Genomic DNA, 23110 nt, shown 5'->3' with positions numbered 1-23110 from the left:
GTACTCCTTCCGCCATTTCACCGGGTCTAGATTTACAATTTTTTTATTTAACTATAATTTTGCAAAATGCTAAAATAAAAAATAAAAAAATAAAAAAAATTCTCCATTTCCGTCGTCGTCACTGCGTCAAGCATGGGCCCGGACCGCCGGTCTATCACGACGCCGACGTTCGCCCGCCAGCCGTCAAAAACCGAGAGCCCAGCAGCACCGGCGTCAACAGGTCACTTCAGTCCGCATCAAAAACCTGCCTGGGTGGCTGCTTTTTTTCTTTCGCCCCGGAGAAACATGGCGCTGCCGACGACGGCTAACCCGGGCGTCCGTCTCGTCGGCTGGAAGGAGGCCCCGGCGCTGGGCATGGCGTCGGCGTCGCGGCTAGCACTGCCTTGCCGCGCCGCGGTCGCCCCGCACAGGTCTGGTACCTCTGAAGTCTCGATCTTCTGCCATTTGTTCAGTTTAATCTGTGTATTGTCAATTTGTCATGCGTTCGGCGTGCTCGAACGACCATCTGAAGGGGGTATACGGAGGGGCTGCAGTATGAGACTATGAGTTGCAGCGCTAATCTCATTCTTTAACTTGCTTGCCTAGCCCGCCTGCTCACTTCTGCAATTGGAAATCGTGGACTCCACTCCATATTCTCAGGAATAGTCGGCTCATTTTGTTTGCAAAATATCGCTTGATTCATTGATGTGCGAATATCAATTAGCTGCACAGAGATAGATCAAAGATGCCGGCAAGCCGGATTTGGATGGTGGAGAATTGCATACCAACGTTTGGCAGCTCTTGACTTGGACCGTGTGTACCATTGCCTTGTTATGTGACTTCAACTAGTAGGCGATGCCTTGTTGGTAGGGACTAGAATGCTTTGCCAGTCCTACTAGTTCACGCTTCCTTTATTCTAGATGATGCTTTTCTCTCTGTACATAGTTCTGCGTTTAGTCTACAATATAAAACCCTCCTGTCACAGGTACATGTTATTTTGGAGTTATATATGACACTGTATCTGAATGCAACTAATTTTTCAAAACCCCAACAAATGATAATTGCAAGAACTACTTTCAGAAAAATCTAGTCGTATGTTTTTCATGTTTCCTGTCTCAATTTTTAAAGATGTGAGGTAGTCAAAGTTTCAGCTGTTTGGCTGTATTTGCGACCAAAGAGAGTGCAGAGCTTGCCTAAAGCTTTCTTTGGTGTCTCTGTACTACTGAAGATATTTAATAAACTTTGCTTTTCTGAAGGAGTGGCCTCCAGTTTTTAATTCACTCATCTGCAATTCTGCATTCTCCTCACTTCCAAACACAGCCTCTCTAATACACTGTTACTTGTGCAGGACTGGCAGAGGGAAGTTTCCAGTGGCAGCCATCACTCTAGATAACTATCTTCCAATGCGAAGTAGTGAAGTGAAAAATCGGTAACTTGTTCAGTTCAAAACAAGTGTTGACATTCTTTGGTTCATTAATTAATTTGTTTGATGTAGATTTTCTTGCATTTTCTGCTTGATAGATGAGCTGTCAACTATGAATGAAATTTGCCATGTATATTAATTTAACAACAGTAAAGTCGCTTTTGTACCAGATATTGCACTAATACATATTTTTATGGATATGTCTGCACTTCTATTTTGAACTTGTGTAGGTGAAACCTTACAATGTCATGAAAAAGAAATCCATCAATATTCATACCAATCGCCAATTGAAACTGGAAGTTAACTTTCCCATACCATGATACACTCTTATCGGATAATATTTTACTTGATGAGAAACATAATATGTTCTTGTTACTTTCATGAAGCCAATCCTGCGAAATTAATCTAAACTATGGTGTATCACCCCCTGTCTCTATAAGTTTGCAATTTGTAGAGGAAGAGCCTATTCAAAATACCAAATGTGAACTCCCTAAAAAAACTTGAGCATGGGCGTTCCATGGGCATTTGCTAAGAGTAAGAATAGGCCGAACGCTGGGTCTTACCTGGAGCACAACAAGGCCTCTATTTTTTCCCCGTGGGACCAAGGGTTCAAGCCTTGCCAGGGTCACTCTCATCTGGAGGACTCTCCACTGGTATACGAGCACATCTCAAATGTGAACTCTCTTGTCTGGACAATGTATCTGAATAGCTATATAGTCAATACAACGGTTCTCTTATTGAATTTGTGTTCATCTTTTTAGGGAATTTGATTTCATTCATCTTGATGAAGTCATTCTATATAATGTATGGTGACTGCAACTGGTATTTTTATGTTTGGTGATCTTAGCTTATTAATCAGTAATCACATGGATCTTAATGTTTGTGCGCCAGTATATGAGACCTCTGATACATTTTTTTCCCCAAACAACCTCTGATACATGTTATCTGCTACTGAGCATGATATTCCTGTCTTTGGTACAGGACATCTACAGGCGACATCACAAGTCTAAGACTAATCACAGCAGTCAAAACCCCCTATTTACCAGATGGAAGATTCGATCTCGAAGCATACGATTCTTTGATAAACATGCAGATAGAGGGTGGTGCTGAAGGTGTAATAGTTGGTGGAACGACAGGAGAGGGCCACCTTATGAGCTGGGATGAACACATCATGCTTATTGGGCATACTTTTAACTGCTTTGGCACTAGAATTAAAGTGATAGGTAACACAGGAAGTAACTCAACCAGAGAGGCTGTTCATGCTACAGAGCAGGGATTTGCTGTTGGCATGCATGCAGCTCTCCACATCAATCCTTACTACGGAAAGACCTCAACTGAAGGATTGATCTCTCATTTCGAGGCTGTGCTTCCGATGGGTCCAACTATAATTTACAATGTGCCATCAAGGAGTGGCCAGGATATTACCCCTGAAGTTATTGAAGCAGTTTCAGGTTACTCAACCATGGCAGGTGTGAAAGAATGTGTTGGACACGAGAGGGTTAAGTGCTATACTGACAAGGGTATAGCAATATGGAGTGGCAACGATGATGAATGCCATGATTCTAGGTGGAAATATGGTGCTACTGGAGTCATTTCTGTAGCAAGCAACCTTGTTCCTGGTCTCATGCGCAGTCTCATACATGAAGGGGAGAATGCAGCGCTAAATGAGAAGTTGTTGCCTTTGATGAAATGGTTATTTTGCCAACCGAATCCCATCGCTCTCAACACTGCTCTTGCTCAGCTCGGGGTGGCAAGGCCCGTTTTCAGATTGCCGTATGTTCCCCTTCCTCTTGAAAAGAGGATGGAGTTTGTCCAGATTGTTGAAGCTATTGGACGGGAGAACTTTGTGGGGCAGAAAGAGGCACGGATTCTCGATGATGATGATTTCATTTTGATCAGTAGGTATTAGACTATTAGTAAGTGAGCTTGTTGATCCTAAGTATTTTGATGAATAAAACTAGCATCGTGTTATGAGGATTTTCACGCTTTTAGTGAATAAAACTACTGTCTGTTAAGAATCCTGATTTGTCTTATACTACAATTACAGTTTTCTGTTGATCTAGGTAGTTCGTTTCTTATATAAATAGCCTGGATCTATTGTACAAAGCTAGTATATCTACAAATACTCAATGTGGGCTTTTATAAGTATATCTGTATATGGTGGCTTGGATTTCAAGCAACGGTAGAGACAGACATAGAAACTAGTAACCCTACCAGATCCTTAGTCTAACTATCACTATTATTATTATTGTTACATCATTAATCCTATACTTGTGAAAAATATTCCTTCTAGCTTATAGTGTAGTATAATATATCTTGAATCTTCTACATGATCCCGGCTCCTGGTAATGTGCGTCTTTTAACTGCTGCTTCTATTCTGTTTTCTCCTCTTCTTCCTTATCCGCCGAGTTGCTCTTGGTGATGGAGGACACGAGGGAGAGCGGCGCCTGCTTGGCCCATCGCTTGATGTCGTGCACCCTCTTGCTGGCCCTCTTCCCTTTGCTGTTCGGCTTCACCACCGCGCCGTTCTGCCGGTCCTTGGTGATGGCGATGGCCAGATCATTGGGGAAGAGCGACCGCCAGATGAACGCGTGCAGGAGCGTGGACACGAGCAGCAGCGAGACCATGGTCGTCGACATGAGGGAGAGGCTCAGCGCGAGGGCCCTGCTCGCGAAGCACGGCACGGCCTCGGCGTACTTGACGGTAGCCAGCGACGCCGTGGTCATGGGGAACGTGTACGACCACCACGCGAGGGAGAACCTACGGCAACGTATGCATCCACAGCAAACACTCAGTCAGTTGCATTGGTCGCGGCGACGAGAGAGCAATCGAATTTGAAGAGAGGACAAGGTCGGCTGCTCACCGGAACCCGCGGAAGAAGTTGATGCGCACGACGAGGGAGATGTACAAGAAGATGGCCATGAAGAAGAAGGTGCGCGCCACGGCGTCGAAGCTGCCGTAAATGGCAGCCCAGGCGAGGCTTGCGGCCGACGGCGTGGCGATGAACATAGAGTACACCGGGTGCAGCTCCTTGGGCAGCGCCTCGTTGGTGGGCAGCCGCTGGTACAGCGTCACGAACACGACGATGTAGTGCGCGACCCCGATGGCCCAGAGGAACTTGCCGGCCTCCGTCCACCCGACCCTCGCCGCCAGGATGGCCCCGACGAAGTTGCCCACCACCGAGAGGTGGGACGACGGGTTGGCCACCTTGCACAGCCGCCGCTTGCCGCCGGACAGCCACTGCCCGTATATCTTGAGCTCCAGCGCGAAGAGCGGCAGGACGAAGGCACACCACACGCCCGGGTGCGGCCGCTCGGGCGCGTAGGCCCGGGGCAGGCCGAGGGTGACGAACATGGCCGCGATCCACGGCGCGAAGAAGAAGTTGACGCGGACCGGGTGGAAGTACTCGCGCCGGATCGCCTCGAAGTAGAAGATGCACTTGAGCGCGTAGGTGACGGACGTCGCCACGAGCACGGCGACCGCGAGCAGCCAGAGCGCGACGTTGATCATGGGCGACACGTGCAGGAAGCGCATCGCCGGGCTCGCCGCCAGCGCGCCCCACAGGATCGTCTGGCTGCCGAGGCCCAGGCACACGCCGAAGCACCCGATCGGGAACCGCAGCAGGAACGGCCACACCTCGTCCTTGGGCAACAGGATGTCCTCGTAATCCTGCAGCCATTCAAGTGTCAGATGTTCATCGTGCATACACTAGACACATGTGGGGATTGGGGAAGGAATGGAGAGACCAACTGATAATACGTACGCGGACTTCGTCGAGCTCAGGGCCGCGGAGCGCCGCGAAGTAGCGGCCGGCGGGGACGCTCTTGTTGAGCGGGTCCTCCGCCACCGCCGGCCTGCCGGCGGACGGCTGGTCCTCGACGTGCGTCGGCAGGTCGAGGTCCGACTCCCTGATCCTCGTCGGCAGCAGCGAGTTCTGCTTGCTCAGCGTCGACTTGGTCCGGAACATGCTGAAGTCGCCCCGGCGCGCCGCGCCGTCGCCGCCGGATCCACCAAGGGCGCCGCTGTGGTTGAGCACCCCGAGGCTCCTGCCGCTGCGCGGGAGGGCGCGCTGGCCCCTGCCGCCGCCGTTCCTCCCGCCTCTGTCCATGCCCAGCACCGTCACGCCGCTGCCCAGGGAGACCTGCCGGCTGAAGGCGCGCTGCATCGGCGGCGGCCTCCGCTCGCTACGGAGTGGCCCGCTCATGGCCGTCTGCCTCGCGTCCTCCGGCGGGACCGCGCGGATGTCGGCCGCGTGCTGCCCCGTCGATGAGGACGAAGGATCGGCCGCCATTTCCGATCCGCAGCTGCTACGCGCCCTCGATCAGCTGCTCGCAACCACGGGATCGATGCGAAGGACGAAGCGTTGATCGTGTTATGTGCAGCGCCAATGTATGCTCGATCGATCGATGGCGGCAGTATGTCAACGTGAGCGGTGCTTTCACGTGCACCGGCCGGCGCGCCACGGCGTGCATGCGTGGAGACGGCCGTGGGCGAAGCCATTGCTGTCCAAGTGGTTGGTCGATGGGGAGGGGATGGATCGCTGCTGGCCGTGGCTTTTGCTCGAAAGGAAGACGCCGATGGCGAGGTCACGAGAGGTGGAATCCATTGGCTGTGATTCTGCTCCCGCGGTGCAGTCTTTGAGAAGCTGAGCACATGTAACCGTGATTTTTGAAAAAGGAAGAGGTCTTGTAGCCGGCGGCCGCCATTTTACTGTTCGAGGTTGGCAATTGGCAAGAAGCTCACGGGCATGTTGCCAGCTTGTCATGCAAGCGCCCTGTGGTGGATTCGAGACACACGTAGGCAAGTCTGACGCAGCATGGGGATGCTAGACGGACAATTCAGGAATCCAGGTGTATCAGGAACGGTGACACGGCTGGGTTCAATGGAATGTGTACTAACATGAAGCAAGAACATTAACACGGAATTAAAAAATTCTTGCACCACAGAAGTTTGAATGCGCATAACAAAATTATGAAAAACTGGTTGAACGGCCTGTTATTGTTGTTGTGAGGAAAATATACCATCACAAAATCATGTGAATCTCATCATACAATTTCCTCAGTCATCCTGCAGCATTTCTGAATGGAGATGCATGCACGTAGTGCTGCAGTATTTGTAGTTGTATCGGTGGAATGGCACTTTGCCGGCCAAGGAAGCGAAACAGCAGGAACAGGAATTGTCGTCTGGCGCTGCCTTCTGCGCAGAGTTTCCTGCTGCTGGTGCTGTCGCACCTGATATGCCGGCAGATTGAGCAGCAAGGGCGGCGAGTCTTCTCTCTGCTGCTGCTGCTCTCTTCTCTCTTTCTTCTGCTAGCTTCCTTTGTCGTTCCTCCTGATTAAAAGTTCACCAAGGGAATAAATGTATAATCACGTGTGCAGTTTGGAATTGGTACTGTCATACATTTGTTCAAGGTGTGAAATGGTTCCTCTTTAGAACATACCTCCTTTGCAATAAGGATCTGTTGCGGGGTCTGATGCTTTGGTTTAAGGCCTGGCATAGAAGTAGTTCTGTTGGCCATTTGGCCCATTGAAGTTTGGGCTTGTGATGCTTGAGCCTACATTTTGATAGGAGAAAAGACAGAAATAAGAGCTAAATGAAAACGTCTGTCAAAGGTAATCTAATGACTCATGAGCCGCAATGTTCACCAGCCAATTAATAACAAGATATCGGAATCATCAACAAACACCAGCAAGCACGGGATAACATTTGGGGCAACAAACTCATTGTACACACAACATTAAACAATAAAGTACTAAGGCACTCATGAGCAACCAGGATAGATTGAATTTATACAGTCACATCTACTCATGATAATTTGGACATCAGTACTAACCTTCGCCTTTTCTTTTTCCTTCTCCTCCTTTTCTCTTGCTTTCTTTAATTTCTTCAGTTCTTTTGCACGTGCTTTCTTCTTGGCATCCTTCTCTGCCTGTAGTAAAAGGCGGGTCAATATACACACAACCTTGTTTCAAAAGAAAAAAAAACATACAACTATGTTGTGCTCATTTATTTAATGAATCGTTCTTAAAAGTTTATAAATGCATGAACGGAGTCGAGAACAAGATTGTTTTTCCAGGCACGTAGAGCTCACCTGTTTTGCAGCTTGTGATTCTTCCATTTCCTTCGTAAGTGCACTAGGCACATCTGCAGCATGCCAATCCCACTTGTCAAGGTTGAGCGCCATAAATCTTCTGAATGTATTTCTAATTTCCTTATCTGAAGCCAGCAAGTAAGGTGTCTTTCCTCTTGCATCTCTGATGCAAGGATCCAAACCCTGCTCAAGTAACTCCAAAGTCAGCTGGGCATTGCCAGATTTAGCTGCCTCGTGAAGAGGTGTTGTTTCGTTCTTAGATGATGGTGCGGTTACTCCTTCATTCTTATTCAACAACTCCAAGCTGACAGATAAGTCAGAAATAGATTCCTCAGAGTCCACAGCCACTTCCTTATTTTTCCCTTGACTTTGTTCAGCACTTGTCACACTTTCATCACGGGGTATGGTTTCATCTGCAGTTGGACATTCCATCTCATAATGGAGCTGTGTTAGGTTACTATATACCCGCTTAGCTTCCTTCAAGGTGGGCCGATGAACAGTCAACGGAACTGCACGAATATCACAAGCCTGAATTACTGACTGGGTCTTATCTCCATCAAAGAGCATTTGGCGATTCTTTGATGGAGCGTAAATAAAGGCACAAACGCAGGTGTCAAAGTATGGCTTCCATGAAACTATTAATTCTTGAACTTCCTGAAATAAGATAAACAAAAAAGAAACACACCTAAAAAAAATGAGGCAATGTGAAAACTAAACTGCAATCAGCTGTTAAAAGTCAACAAGCACCAAAAGGATTTTTTTGCTCTGAATATAGCACACCTTTTTCAATGCTGCTTCATTATAGCGTCGAAGAGAAGAGCCTGCTGAGTGCGCAACTTTGCCAGTAGCATCTTTTCCAGATTGCCTCTTTCCAGCCTTTGCTCTTACGACATACCTATAAAATAAATGGACAAACAAGAATCATTGAGTATCAACATGCAGAAAGCAAAGCAAAGCCAATCAATAAAAGGTGTTCAACAAACAAACAAGTCTGTCAAATTCCATCAGCCACAAAGTCAAAATTACGCCACCTCAACAAAAGGAAATACATTATGTAATACAAACATGGAACATAGAAAAGGCAGTAGGAAAGCAACTTCTGTTGATAAAAAGATTCACAATTATATTTGCATTGGCAAAGACACATTTCATGAAAACAGAAGGTTTCTCAGTCGAACCCTCATTTTTACTTGTGTTTAACTGTTTATAGTTTATGCAACACTAATGAAAATGTCCTCCAGCACAACATGGAATGCTGTTGTAGCTTGAGATTACAAGGTCATTTGTTTCATAAAGTGTAGGATGATTGGCTTACAGAACACTCATAAGGAGATATGGGTCACAGGTTCTTATGCATAAAAGTTGGAACTGGCAATATCGTTACCTATGAAATGTTTTATGAGCTACGATGGAATTTCCGTCAAAAACACATCCAGCAAAATGCCCACCACTTGTTAGTAGAACAATCCTCAAATGTGATGCATCACGAGGTTCACATGTCAACCGCTTCACCCTATTTATCATCTCATCCTCCTGTACAAAAGATGCACTTTCCATCTGACCAGACTTGCGATCAATAACTGGTTCTTCATGTTCCTTCAACAGTATGCATCTCCAGATAGAAATCGTGTCACCCGATTGGCACCGAAAATAAAGTTTCTTCCTGAATTCTTCCTTGCCTTTAACTGAGAGTCCACGCTCTGATGCAGGTCCATTTTCTAGTTCGTCCTCCGAACCAGATACACTGGATATCTCCAAATCGTCAAACAGAGAATCAGAATCTGCTTTGTCTAGGTCCTCTTCCTTTATAATAGTTTTACCAGCAATGCTCAACTTAACCTATGGGAATGCCAAAACAAAAATACATGCAAGAGGATCAATAAGATGACACAGATGTTGGATCATATGGAACAAAAACAGGACATATATTCTTTCTTAATCCTAAGTTCTATACAAGAATATAACTGCTTATTCTCAGAGTATGCGAGAAGCTGACAGCTAGAAAAAAATACAAAGTTTCTGATGCTCCATTATACGGTTGTTTCAGTGCAAGGGCAATGAGTTTATACTCTACTGTCAGGTACATGATTAGATTTTACTATGTGCTTTCGTATAGTGTGACGAAGTTAAGAGATTGAACTCACAGCACAACAAACTTAATTGGATGTATAGCTACCGGAGAATGCCTGCCATCATCAGCACTAGCTGGTATACAAAGTGTTAGCCTTTTCAATCATACCTATCATCGTAAATTACACATTCCAACAATCAATTAGAACTCAGAAGCGAAAGACGCATAGTCCAATTAAGAGGAAGGGAGCAGATAGATACGTTGAGGCGGTGTAGGTCGGACTTGAAGTGCTCGCGCTGCTCCTGCAGCGATTCGAACTCGGCAGCGCAGGTGTTGCACGTCCACCTGAACCCCGCAGCCTCTGAAGGCTGCTGCTGCTGAGTCGTCGGCGGTGGCCGGGAGGGCTCGGACGGTTCAACTGCGGAGGGGGGCCTGGAGGGGTGGACCCGGAGGAGGATGGATGAATCAAAGAATTCGGCGGGAAGGTCGAATAGCGAGCGAGGAGGCCTCTTCTCCGGCGAGGCCGCCGCCATCTAGGAGGAGGTGGAGGCGGCGGCGACGGTGCGGGCGTGGATCCGACGTTCCGTGCGGCGTGCGGTAGAGTGCTACTAGTTGTGGCTTGTGAGAGGCGGCTGCACACGGGGGCACCGTTAGATCAGAGATCGATGCCCCGAACACTCCTTGTATTTTCATGTTTTGTTCCGCCAATTGGTAGTTAGTTTAAAATATTTTATATTTCAGAAAATTTAAAATCTCACCATGCCTGCATTCGTTATGCTCGTGGTGCACTTTATATTTATACCATAAAAAAGCAATTGCATTTTCCCCGAATCAGTGTTATTCAAGGTGCCCAACATATTAGACCTCCTCCAATGATGATAATTCAACTAACTTATGCCATATTAGACTTTTTATCTATGAGTAAAAAAGAGAAAAGAGAGATTTCTCATATTCAATAGATAATATCGTATACACATCCCTTATCATGTGGGGCTTTGTCGGCGTGAGAGTTAGTGCTTGATTCTAATTGTTGGAAGACACATCTTTTTTACACCATTTGTTAGGCGTAAGCGTTAGTATACGACTCTAACTATTGGTTCTACCACCGGATCACCTAGCTGCATTTATGTTCTAGTCTCTTCATAGGTAGTTGCAGATGCAGTGTGTCAACATGAAAGAGGTTTATATTTTATGATAGGATAAACTTCTCTAACTAAAATGTACATTGTACATCTACCAATGTAAGATATATTTTGATTAGAAGAAAATAAACTCTACAAATTTTGAAAAACAGCTGGTCATTACGCAGGTCTGATATATAAAATTCACATCAATATATTTGTATTCAAAGTGGCTTTAAAATCCGTATTATGAGAGACTTATTTTCATCTAACAGGTAACTACCTGTGTTCCTAACCGTCCGGCCCACTGACGGCCTAGCATTTACAGCTGCCTCAGCCCATTATTTGCATTGGGTTGTATAGCCCAGAAACAACACTAGCCGCCACAAAACTCGGCTCGTTAACTCGGACCAACGGCGCGAACAGGCCCAATCGACACAGCAAATATATTTTTGATGATGATGCATACAGTACGTGTTTTTAACTTTTTATTATTTTTGTCCCTCCCACAGAAGCAGAGCTGCAGAGGCTGTTAGAACACCATTTCGCGTAAGGTCAGCTTCTTTCGAAGGCTCGCTCATCACGGAATGCATGTGGAAAAGAGTGGGGAAGACGCCAATCAAACCCGTCCACTAATCCGGTGGCATTTCGCTGGCTTACATGATCGAGCCTGGAAATCATGGTGGCATCTTGCTTTTGCCTTCGCACTCAACATGCCCGATGATGGCGTAGAGGCGTAGGTAAACTCGTGAGGGCGGATGGATCTACAATTCTACATGAGCTGACGAAACAATGGGTTCTGCTGAGTTTTAAACTAGCACGAGTCCTCACTTATTTTTCCTCTTTGTTGCAAGCTCACGAAAGGAAAAATCCCAAAACATGAAGTACTCTGCGTAGCATCAGAGATCAGACATCAGAGGAGGACGCTGCTCGCTACCACAGTACTCCATCATAGTTTTATGCCAAAAAGACCAGCCACGTATGAATTTTCGGCGATTCAATTGATGCATATTTTGGCGATATTGTGTCAAAAAAGAAAACCCCACCACAGCAGTATACAGTATGCTGAATGCACCAATAAAAAAGGGGTATTCTTTTTTAAAACGAATGTACTCCGTACGTACACATTTTCAGATACCGATAACTTGTACGGGTAGTCCACTCCTCGTGCTCCACTCCACACCACCCGAGCACGCGAGTCACCCCACCTCACCACAGAAAATCATCACAGCAATCGAAGCACCAGCACCGGCACAGACTTTAGTGCCCCACACCCTGTCACCAGCGCCGCTTCACCCGAACCTTAACCCAGGGTCAAAACCTCAACCCGACCTCCAACCCAACGTCTCCCAACTCAACCCCGAAACTGCAAAACCCACGCGGCCACGCCCCCAAACAAAACAAAGCGGCCACGCCCACGCTAAAACCCCTCTCCCACATTTATCCCCCACGCTGCACATCCTTACTCCGGTTTCTCCCCTTCTCCTCAACCCACCGGCAGCAGCAGCACCGTACCGACACCGCGGCGCCATGGCCGCCTCCCACCACCACCGCGGCCACCTCTTCCTCCTCGCCCTCTCCCTCGCCGCGTCCCTCGCCGCCGCCGCCGACTCCTCCTCCACCCACAACATCACGACCGTCCTCGACGGGCGGTCGGAGTACACGCTGTACAACAGCTACCTCTCCGAGACCAAGGTGTGCGACGAGATCAACAGCGAGCACACGGTGACCGTCCTCGTCCTCACCAACGGCGCCATGTCCTCGCTCGTCGCCAACCTCTCCCTCGCCGACATCAAGAACGCGCTCCGCCTCCTCACCCTCCTCGACTACTTCGACGAGAAGAAGCTGCACTCCCTCGACTCCGGCTCCGAGCTCACCACCTCGCTCTACCAGAAGACTGGCCAGGCCGCTGGCAACATGGGCCACGTCAACATCACCGACCTCCGCGGCGGCAAGGTCGGATTCGCCCCCGCCGCGCCCGGTGCCAAGTTCCAGTCCACCTACACCAAGCGCGTCGACGAGGAGCCCTCCACCCTCTCCGTCCTCGAGGTCTCCGACCCCATCACCTTCCCGGGCCTCTTCGGCTCCCCGTCGGCCTCTTCGGTCAACCTCACGGACCTCCTCGAGAAGGCCGGCTGCAAGCAGTTCGCGCGCCTCATCGTGTCGTCCGGGGTGGTCAAGATGTACCAGGCCGCCATGGACAAGGCGCTCACGCTGCTCGCGCCCAACGACGACGCCTTCAAGGCCAAGGACCTGCCCGATCTGAGCAAGCTCTCCAGCGCCGACCTCGTCACGCTGCTGCAGTACCACGCGCTGCCGCAGTACACGCCCAAGTCCTCGCTCAAGGTCGCCAAGGGCGACATCCCGACCCTGGCGTCCACCGGCGCGGGTAAGTACGACCTCTCCGTCGTCTCCAGCGGCGACGACGTGTCGCTGGACACCGGCAAGGACAAGTCCCGCGTCGCGTCCACCGTGCTCGACGACACCCCCACGGTCATCCTCACGGTGGACAAGGTGCTGCTCCCGCCCGGGCTCTTCGGCGGCGCGCCGTCCCCGGCGCCGGCGCCCGGACCGGCCGCCGACGTGCCCGCTTCGGCCCCGGCTCCCGAAACATCCGCGCCCGCGCCCTCTCCCAAGGCCGCCGGCAAGAAGAAGAAGAAGGCCAAGTCCCCTTCACACTCCCCGCCCGCGCCCCCGTCGGACTCGCCCGACATGGCCCCCGCCGACGCCCCTGAGGGCGACGCGGCCGACAAGGTCGAGTCGAAGAAGAACGGCGCCGCGGCGGCGGCCGCGAGCTTCGCGGCCACGGGGGCCTGTGTCGCCCTGGCCGTCGCGTCCTTCTTGTGAGCGGGCGAGCGGCAGGTGTTCGACGCCGAGCCCGCCCCCGTAGTTCTCTCTCTCTGAGCATGCGTGATCCGACGCGATGCAATCTGTTGTTGCTCGTGAGTTCTCGTGGGCTCCATCGATAATTTGACATGCTCATCTCATCAGGTGTTTCTTCTCCTCCTTGTTTGCTGGTTGGTAGTTAGTAGGAAGTAGGATTTGGTCCTCCACTTCTCAGGTGGAGACCGTGATTGTGATGCTTTTGCTAGTATTGAGCCCGGAACTGTCATTTGAGGTTGATCTTGTGTCTTGTGCTCCTTCCAGGCTCCAGCTGCATTTTGCATATCCAGCCAGTAGTTTCCTGCAGCTTCTTGCAATTCCTTGTCATTCTTTGATCTTTAACCGTACTACGCCGCCGGCGATGGCCCTTGTGGCAGGAGGTTGGATTGATGTGGCTAATGATTGTTAGCACTAGTGATTTTATAATGCTATAAGATTTGGTCACTCGTGTACTCCTATATGAAAGCAGTAAGCAGGTAGGCGAAAAATGTGATCCGTATTAATTCAACTGATCTAGGGGTGTTTGTTTCTCCGGGAGCTCCTAAAATTCTCATTTAGATATTAATTAGAAGTATTAAATATAGACTAATTACAAAATTAATTGCACAGATGGAAGCTAATTTGCGAGACAAATCTATTAAGCTTAATTAGTTCATGATTTGACAATGTGATGCTACATAGTTCATAATTTGACAATGTGATGCTACAGTAAACATGTGCTAATAATGAATTAATTAGGTTTAATAGATTCATTAATTAGGTTTAATAGATTCATCTCGCGAATTAGCTTCCATCTATGTAATTAGTTTAATAATTATAACCTCCGAATATTTGTTGTGGCATGAATTTTACTCGGACCTAAACATTCAAACACTCCCTTTAACTTTAACTTGGGAGGCCCAGTCATTTCATCAGGAGTCTTCAGCCTTCCACCTCATGGAGGAGGACTAGTCCTCTGCATTTTCAATTTTCACCCTCATTTGCCGTGCTCACAAACAAATGTCAGTAACTGCCCCTGGTGAGCATCGTGTGACTCTGCGCTGTGCCCTGCAGTTGTGGACGTGGCTATCGAACGTTTCCTCGCTATGCCATTGCCTTGCACGCTGGCCGCGATGGCGGTCAGGCCGTGGTCCTGGGCGGAGCGGAGCACGCACGCTGATGGAAACCGAAAGCGACCGCTCGAGCCTCGCATAGGCCTTGGCTGTACTCTACTCGGGGATGGCTGCATCATCTCGGTTTCGTCGCGTTTTTGCCGAGCTTTTTTTGGCTGGCAATGCTGCAGCGTCCGCTCGCGTCTTGTTGGCTGGATCGCCATGTCTCCTTCCTCAGTTCCTCTGCCCCGAGAATTTCCTCTTCCCCCCTCACTCTTTTTGCTCCGCTCCGTTCCCGGAGGCGGAGTGGCCGCTGGTTTTTGTGACGGTGGCGTAAGCCTACGGCGGAACGCCAGAACTGCTTTGCGAGCCGCCACGCACCGGCGGGGCTTTGCTGGTTTGCTACGCGTCTCGACGCTTGAACGACACTCGAGGCTTCGGAGGAGCCGAACAAAAACGGTCGAAGACAATACCTTGTGAGCACTCGTCAGCTCGTCCCCCTGCTCCTTACGCCTGGAGAGGAGTTTAATTTGGACAGGTCCACAGTGGCTGTGTTCGTGCAATCGTGCGTCGGTGGCTCTATCGTGTGGGCTCACTTACAAACCTGTGATGTTTTTTTATAAGCGGTAGATCTTGAAGAGTTTTGACCTCCCGGAACCTGGAGCAGGTCGCCCCGTACGGAGACGGGGACTTTAGATATTAGAAGTATTAAATATAGGTTAATTACAAAATCAATTACATAAATGAAGGTTAATTGGCGAGATGAATATATTAAATCTAATTAATTCATGATTTTATCATATGATGCTACAGTAAAGATGTGCTAAATATGGATTCATTCGGCTTAATAGATTTGTCTCGCGAATTAGCCGCGACTTATGCAATTAATTTTATAATTAGTTCATATTTAGTCCTTATAATTAGTATCAAACATCCAATGCTACCGGAACCATGGATGCAAACACCCCATATAAATACTTTGAATAAAAAACTTAGGAGTAATACTTAAAACTTCTGGAAGATCTGCGGTTAAATAATGATGCATGTGGCCCTGAACAGATTGTCCAGTGTGGGAGGCTGATGGGCTCCTCTCACGGTGCCAACACGTGGAAAAGAGAAGTTCTGAAGAGAAAAACACATGTGCAAGGAGAAGAGAGGTCAAATCTAAAGCAAAATGGTCAGAGATCAGCCCAGGACAAAACTTCTAAAGCACGATTAAAAAGGATTTGACACTTGCATCTGGTCTTTGTTTGTCGGCTGAGTTAATCAAGGACAAGTGAAATAAAAAAGAAAAGAAAAGAAAAAACAACTGATGTCGGTCATGTGGCGATGGAGTGCTGCAGGAGAAATTTCACTGTAAACCTCAGTTCGGTAACTGTTTTCACTGTAAACTTTGCAGTGACCTGATCGTCGCGTGACGGAGCTTGAATTCCTGAAGCCATCGCGTGCAGTCTGTGCAGCGATCATCAATTACTGCGTTCCACGTTCAGTATCTTCTTGTTTCTATATTACGATACTTTTTAGACTACTTATAACTAGTTAAGGCCACACGGCTACGAGTTTTTGATTCTCGATCCAGGGTTGGGCCCGTAAGCGGGCAGACGAATAACGTGAGCTGTATATCGATTTGAATGATCGAAGGTCCACTTCTTGCAGTTCATCGCACAGTCACCTCATGCTTCATGAAGGATCCCTCTGTACTTCTGCTTTACTTTTTTTTTATCTGAATACACTGGCCTGGAAACTCATGATGCAAGCTCATACATGTGCACTCAGCACTCCTAATTTCCGGCTCTTCGGCCTGCAAGTGTGTTACTGTAGGTGACTGGGCTGTCGGTAACTATGAACACTGCACGCGATGATGGGGAGGTAGAAAGGGAGGTGTGTAGTGTTGGGGAACAGGGGATAACAGAGAAGGCGCCACTGTCACTCTGCAGTGCCGTGGACTTTCACCGTGGTCAGTGATCACCGTGCGCGCACCACTAGCGCTAACACCCGATAGTGGTGGCCGCGTGGACTGATGACAAGCCTCGTCTTGGGCAAAAGCTCACTTTAGAGCGTGCCCCGGGGGGGGGGGGGGGGGGGGGGGGGGGGGGGGGGGGGGGCGCATCATTGCCGGCTCGGAAAGGAGGCGTGAATGCGTGATGGACGTTGTTGTTGGCTTGTTGCCTTTGCGGGGTAGAGGCTCCGCGAGGGAATTGGATGAGCCCTTTGCAGTTTTCTTCCGAGAGTGCAATGCTGCTGGCCTGCAGCACTGATGGTGGTACCTTTTCTTCTGGTGAACCCAATCGTGGCCTGATGATTTTGCACTTATGCTGCTCCAGTATGCAGCCCGGTTAAGAGGTTGACGGCCCATGCAGATGTCCTGTTTCCGTGAAGTTGTTGTCTCGTTAAGAGGCCCAGAAGCAGCATGACTCTTGGGCCCAAGTTTATATCCTATAGAATTCTTTGGCACTATATATAAGCCCAATGGGTGAATTGTTCACTCGCTGCCTGGCCCAGGCCCCAGTTTCACTTTTTTGTGCGAGAAGACCTTTCCCGAAAAAGGAAAGAAAAGAAATGAAATGAGGGTGTTTAACAGAAATTCCAGGCTCAAGGGCCAAAATATCTTCGTTCATCTTTTGGGGAAAAAACCGCCGCTGGCCATTATGTCCTTCAAATCAGCACCGGTCAGATATTCAGATTATCGGAGCACACCAATCACCTCCTCGCCACAATCCTTGTTGCCTCGCAATAAGTAGGCCAAGCTTTTTAGCAGAGACATGGACCCTTAGGTTTGCTGACCTTCAGCTACACTATACGATTAACGTGCACAATATAGACACATCCTCTGCTTGTGTATCCATCATGCGATGAATATACCAGTTCTGCGACAGCAGGGGAAGCTCGTGGCAATCGCCATACAACTTGTCTTGCATCGAGCCAAAGATCCCCAAATGCACGCTGCTAGTGCTTAACACGTAAGGAATCTTCTTGTACTGCTTGTCGGCATGCCCAGATCAGATCGAGGAGTCAACCAATCTGATCAGAAATTATACCTATATTTTTCTGAGACATTGAACACAACTATACATTCCCGGGGTCAAACTTGCTACAACAAGAATCTAAGTCTGGCGCAGCCTGTCAGCTGCTCACAGACTTCAACATTTACGGTGCTCCCCATACGCAGCAGCAGCAGCAGCAGGTCAAACGCATGCTATTCATCGTAAGCGAATTCTCACTCTCTGATTCTGTGTAAATTTACAACTAGAGCCGCGCAGTGCCAGCAGCACAAACTTCCTCGAGGCTACGCGCGGTATCTTTCGCGCGCGAGCGAAATCCTTCACACAAAAGAATTCAGAATGGAAAACGAAAAAAAAACTGTGAAACGTATGATCAGTATGGTGTTCTGTGAAACTGTGAATGGTGTTCTGCACTGCAGCGGTGAAGGTCACGTCGTCCGCCATCTCGGGCGCTGCTCGGCGACCCGCCGCAGCATGCCGTCGACCATGACGTCCACGGCGTCCTCCATGCCGCCGCCGAGCCTCTCCCCGCCGTCGGCCGCGGAGTACACCAGCCTCGGGATCATCTCCACCACGCGCTCCCGCATCCGCCGCACCCGCGGCTCCGGGATGGCCGCCAGCACGCCGCGCACCGTGAGGTTCCCCGCGCGGAGCTGGTCGCGGTCGATGAACACCGACCACTCCGCCTCGCGCCCGCCGCCCACGGGCAGGTACCACCCATACTGCCGGTACGCGCTCCGCCGCCAGAAGAGCACGGGGACGGCGCCGGCCACCATGCAGTCGAAGAGGGAGCGGCGGGTGAAGCTGTCCCCGCGCGGCTGCAGGCAGAACCTGGCGCTCATGAAGAGCTCCATGACGAGGGCGTTGTTCCTGATGCACCTGCCCTCGGCGCAGTCCAGCGCGCCGCAGGCCGCGGCGCCGGCCGCCTGGCACTCCCCCAGCAGCAGCGCGCGGAAGTCGCCCCTGATGGCCGACCGCGGCGCGCCGGCGAAGGCGAATAGCCTGGGCCGCGGGCGCCGCGCCACGTACCGCTGCCACGCGCGCACGTCGGCGGCGGCGCGCGGGTGGAACCCGGTCGGGTACGGGACGCCGACGTCCATGCCGTCCCAGGGGTCGCGCTCGATGACGAGGCGGGTGAGGTTGGCCACCCCGGGCATTGTGAGGAAGCTGCCGCCCCACCCTTCCTCCGACGCGCGGCGGAAGTCCCACGTGATGCGCCCCAGCGCGATGAAGTGGTCCCAGCCGTGGGAGCGCCGGTACCACGGCTGCCCGTGGAGCCATGACAGCAGCGCGACGCAGTCCCTGTCCCTGTCGGTGCCCGTGGCGTTGGCCGCCCACAGGTGGCGCCCCACGGCGAGCCCGGCGTAGAAGGGCACGAAGAAGGCCGTGGCGCGGGACGGGTCCGCCGTGCGGCAGCGGTGCGAGAGCAGGCGGCGGTGGACGATGTGCTCCAGCGCGAACTGGTCGGACGCGTACCACGACCCGAGGAGCTCCCGCGGCAGGAGCGACGACAGGTTGGTCCCCGCCGCGGGGAGCCCCAGCCCGTCGTTGGCGAGGTAGGGGCACAGCGAGTACATCGGCGCCAGGGAGCCGCACATCGCCAGCAGGTCCTCGTTGAAGGCCGCGGGGAGGTCGTAGACGTACACCAGCCCGCCCCCGCAGCTCGAGTCATTCTCGTCCCGGCGCGCCGGTGCCGACGCAAGCACCGGCACGGCGGCCGCGGTGGCGGAGGCGGAGGAGGAGGGGGATGCCGGGGCGGGAGGGGGGCGGACGGTGCGGAAGGCGAGGAAGATGAGGAGCTGGAGTGCGAAGAAGGCGAGCATGAGGAGCACGACGGGCACGGGCCGGTGGCGGCGGGCGGCCGGATTTGGATGCTCGGGGCGGTACGTCGCCATGAGGGCGGCGACGGGGGCGAGCCGATCCAGAGCTTGACTAGAGTGAAGGGGATCGCGCTCGCGCGTCGGTGCGGGTGGCGATTTGATTGGGGGCGATCTGCCTGCGTGCCTGGCGGCACGGCACGGCACGGCGGCGCGGGGACCGCGGGGGGCCTGGCCACAACGTGCGCCGCACTGCCGCAGGCGGAGCCGGGGGGGATTTGGGGATGGAGCGGAGATCGTGATGCTTGGGGGACTGTTGTCTTTTGGCAGTAAACAAGTGCGGAAACGGGAAAGAACAGCGGTGTCTTTCGGTCACGGTTGCTTCGGCCATGCCATGGATGAAGGATGTGGGAAGAATGTGTGCGCTGCTTGCGCCAGCCCTGCAGGCTGCAGCGGCAGAACCAGTGAACCACCCAGATACACTCTAGCAGTCGCGCCGCTACGGCAAAATTGCGCCTGACGCTGTGAGCGTGAAATGGCCTGGTGGGGTGATTGAGCATAGAGTTTACTCCAAGGACATACGGCCACAAACCGTGTCTAGACTAGAATTGTATCGTCGTGCACGCACGAGCACGAGTGGCAGGATAGCGGATCCGCGACTACTACGCGGATTTAGCAGGGTCATATCGGATGTTCGGATGAACATGAGCTAATTACAAAACTAATTGCACAGATGAAGTTTAATTCGCGAGATGAATCTATTAAGCTGTAGTACCATATTGTCAAAACATGAACTAATTAGGCTTAATGGATTTGTCTCACGAATTAGACTCCATCCGTGCAATTAGTTTTGTAATTAGACTATGTTTAATACTCCTAATTAGTATCAAACATCCAATGTGACATGTGATAAAAGTTTAACGGGTGTAACACCTCCTAATTTGAGGCCTAGGTAAAGGTTGCCTACGCTCTTGCGTGATCTGGTGATCGATCTTATCTTGCGTGTACCAGCACTACATCGGATCAAAGATGGACTGGACGGTTAGCGAGTTAGGACAGCTGCTGCACTTCGTGTTGGATCCAGCAAACGGTTCAACTCGTTTTATCCTTGTACATGCTTCATTGTTATCAGTACAGCTTGATGACAAACCTAGTATGTTCAGAGGGAAGCTGACTGAGAGATTCTGATTGAGACTGGACAATTATCCGTTAGAATAATGTATAGCACCTTCTCGGACCACTATAATCGTTACACGTGGAAGCTTAAGCTACCTTTGAAAATCAAGATATTCCTGTAGTTCTTGCAAAAATGTGTAATTTTAACCGAAAATAATAACCTAGTCAAAATACGTAGACGTTGGGCTGGATCAACTTTAGTGGCTAACTCTGACTACAAGGTAGGCCCACAACATGGCTAGGCCGCCGGACAGCCAGCCTTTCTCAAATGGGCCAACTTTTCTCGAATGGGCTAATTTCGGCCGTGACGACCATCATAAGTTCAAAAATCATAGCGCCCTAAAAAAAAAGTCAAAGCCTGTGAATGAACAGGCCGATGCGCGCTTTCTTTCTTTTTTTAAAGATAAGTAGGAGCAGTGCTAATTCATATAAGCAGAAAGGGGTAATATAAGCAGAAAGAGGTTCAAGGTTACAAGTCATTACATAAATAGATGGTCTCGATGCTCTTAGACATTAAATTAATGTCTAAATTAATTAGGATACACTAACCCAATTTAGAGTTACCACACGTAGTTTGGCGCAACTTGATGTCCTCCTGAATCAATGCAAAGATTTGCAGAGGTTGTAGATTTCTTCCTTCAAACATATGTCGGTTTCTCTCCTTCCATATATTTCATGCTGTGAACACAAGATAAGCAGCCACCGATCTTCCTTCTTTCATGGTGAAAGGCGCCAGGGCTTGCTGCCACCCAGTTTCGACATCCTCTATGTTTCCTTCTGGCACTCTGATCACCCCCCAGTCCAATTGCTAACTAGGTGCCATACTTCCCTTGCGAAGCTGCAATGCAGGCATAGGTGAACTCCTGTCTCAGATTCTTGGTCACCGAGAGCCCACTGACGATTACAGTGCCAATTTCTTGCAGCCATCTTGTCAGCCGTCAGGAGCTTACTTTGACCAGCAACCATGAAAAAAATCATCTTTGCCTTCAGCATGAGCTTTCCATACTGCCTTACCATCAAACGTGCTATAAGTTCCATTCAACTGAGCCAGGAATGCTGATCTTGATGTTTAAGATCCATGCTGCCCATTTCCATGTAATCTGGTCCTCCTGATCCCTGAGTTGTACATTTTGCACCAAATCCCATAGAGTAATGAATTCAGCCATTTCCTGCACTGAGTTCATGTGCCAAAGGCCCCTGGTCCAGTTATGCTCGGTGATGTCTTCTCTCACGGTCCTGTTCTTTCTCCGTGCAAGCTTGGATACGCGCTTTCCTGATTGAGCAAGCGAGGAGAATCGGAGTCGGAGTCCACTTTGCGCGAGGAGCTAATTACGAGGTCATAGGATGACTACAGCATGTGCTGTGCCCTCGTCTTGCATTGCATGCCAGAAAAAAACACAGCAAACGTCCCCTCGCTCGGAGAGGTCTGGGTATACAAATACTGTGGGAAGAGTAAAGAAATGCAAATGCCAAGTCTTCACTGAGTGTGGGAATTGGAATGCGGCGACGGCGAGTTCACCTTCCATTCCTCTGTTTTCGTGGTCGGCCAGTCTGGCTCTTGGCGACACCAATATCTCGGTTGGTCGGTTTTGTTGTAGTCTGGTAGCATAGTACCCCTGCCGGCTATTGACATCACGCATCAGCATTCAGAAGGGCAAGATCGCCGATCGCCGCTTGGGGCATCTCCGTCTGCGGGCGGCGGGCGCTGCCGCCTGGGGGAAAGCGACCATTTCGTAGCCTCCGGCACGATTCCGGCGACCTGGTTCTGCGCCTGTCTGTTTTGCGTGGAATTGAGTGCCTTGCATTATATGCGCTCGTAACTCCCATGTCGATGCCAATTGCCACGGCCATGTGATTGCGATTTGCGAGCAATTGTTTGTCCCAGGTCAGCCACACAGGTAGCCCTTCCCTCTCCGTTGCAATTGCGAAGTGCACTGGGCATCATTCGTTTGGTTCTGAGAAAGTCAGACTTGGTAGTCAACAATGAGATGGTTTAGCACTACAACAGGCCAGCAATCCCATGAGCTCCATTCCCCTAATCAATCAGTAGGGGATGCAACTGCTTCAGCAGAAAACGGTTCAGTTTTTGCAAGAACTGAGAAAGTTTTGGTGTTCCAGAGTCCAGACAGCGTTGTTGGGATCCGGTTCCTCTGAAGTTCTTCAAACTACCTCAGAGAGAGGTAGGCTGCTGCTGGCCATTCGTTCGGCATCCAGCGGCCACAACAAAAAAGATTTGGTCCATACATATGGCCTATAAATAAATGGTCCAAGCTGGGCACACGAGATGAAGGATATCTATTCGGGGAAAAAAAGGAAACGACTATACAGCAGTTGGATGTTTTGAGTAGATGTTTCAATCAATTTTTGTGACCATACAGAACGTTCCACGTAGGAGTGGTAGGGACCGAAATATGGTTCACATGGATGCTAAAATCAGTCGAAAAATGAATATGCAG

General features: G+C 50.2%; 5 protein-coding genes across 5 annotated transcripts; 2 read left to right on the top strand and 3 right to left on the bottom strand.

The window, feature by feature from the left end:
* Positions 1 to 206: 206 nt before the first annotated feature.
* LOC117863950 (4-hydroxy-tetrahydrodipicolinate synthase 2, chloroplastic) lies at positions 207 to 3423 on the top strand. Its single transcript, XM_034747883.2, has 3 exons — positions 207 to 410; positions 1328 to 1408; positions 2384 to 3423. Exons 1-3 carry the CDS (start codon positions 286 to 288, stop codon positions 3309 to 3311), a joined length of 1134 nt encoding a protein of 377 aa, XP_034603774.1. The 5' UTR covers positions 207 to 285; the 3' UTR covers positions 3312 to 3423.
* Positions 3424 to 3515: 92 nt separating this feature from the next.
* LOC117863949 (guard cell S-type anion channel SLAC1) lies at positions 3516 to 6260 on the bottom strand. The gene is made up of 3 exons (XM_034747882.2): positions 5166 to 6260; positions 4266 to 5071; positions 3516 to 4162 (listed from the first exon to the last, which is right to left on the bottom strand). The coding sequence occupies exons 1-3, from the start codon at positions 5691 to 5693 to the stop codon at positions 3775 to 3777; spliced, it is 1722 nt and encodes a 573-aa protein (XP_034603773.1). The 5' UTR covers positions 5694 to 6260; the 3' UTR covers positions 3516 to 3774.
* Positions 6261 to 6371: 111 nt separating this feature from the next.
* On the bottom strand, positions 6372 to 10193 carry LOC117863948 (uncharacterized). The gene is made up of 7 exons (XM_034747881.2): positions 9825 to 10193; positions 8878 to 9332; positions 8274 to 8388; positions 7494 to 8147; positions 7236 to 7331; positions 6843 to 6956; positions 6372 to 6733 (listed from the first exon to the last, which is right to left on the bottom strand). Exons 1-7 carry the CDS (start codon positions 10095 to 10097, stop codon positions 6461 to 6463), a joined length of 1980 nt encoding a protein of 659 aa, XP_034603772.1. The 5' UTR covers positions 10098 to 10193; the 3' UTR covers positions 6372 to 6460.
* A 1853-nt stretch (positions 10194 to 12046) lies between these two features.
* Positions 12047 to 13874, top strand: LOC117862596 (fasciclin-like arabinogalactan protein 8). The gene has a single exon (XM_034746095.2). It carries the CDS (start codon positions 12216 to 12218, stop codon positions 13530 to 13532), a length of 1317 nt encoding a protein of 438 aa, XP_034601986.1. The 5' UTR covers positions 12047 to 12215; the 3' UTR covers positions 13533 to 13874.
* A 3807-nt stretch (positions 13875 to 17681) lies between these two features.
* Positions 17682 to 20037, bottom strand: LOC117863059 (xyloglucan galactosyltransferase XLT2). Its single transcript, XM_034746640.2, has one exon. It carries the CDS (start codon positions 19554 to 19556, stop codon positions 18090 to 18092), a length of 1467 nt encoding a protein of 488 aa, XP_034602531.1. The 5' UTR covers positions 19557 to 20037; the 3' UTR covers positions 17682 to 18089.
* Between the last annotated feature and the right edge of the window lie 3073 nt (positions 20038 to 23110).

Source organism: Setaria viridis, chromosome 7, assembly GCF_005286985.2.
Source record: "Setaria viridis chromosome 7, Setaria_viridis_v4.0, whole genome shotgun sequence".
Taxonomy (NCBI): Eukaryota; Viridiplantae; Streptophyta; class Magnoliopsida; order Poales; family Poaceae; genus Setaria; species Setaria viridis.
Note: the sequence above shows the minus strand (reverse complement) of the source record. Positions and strands in the feature narration are given on the sequence as shown.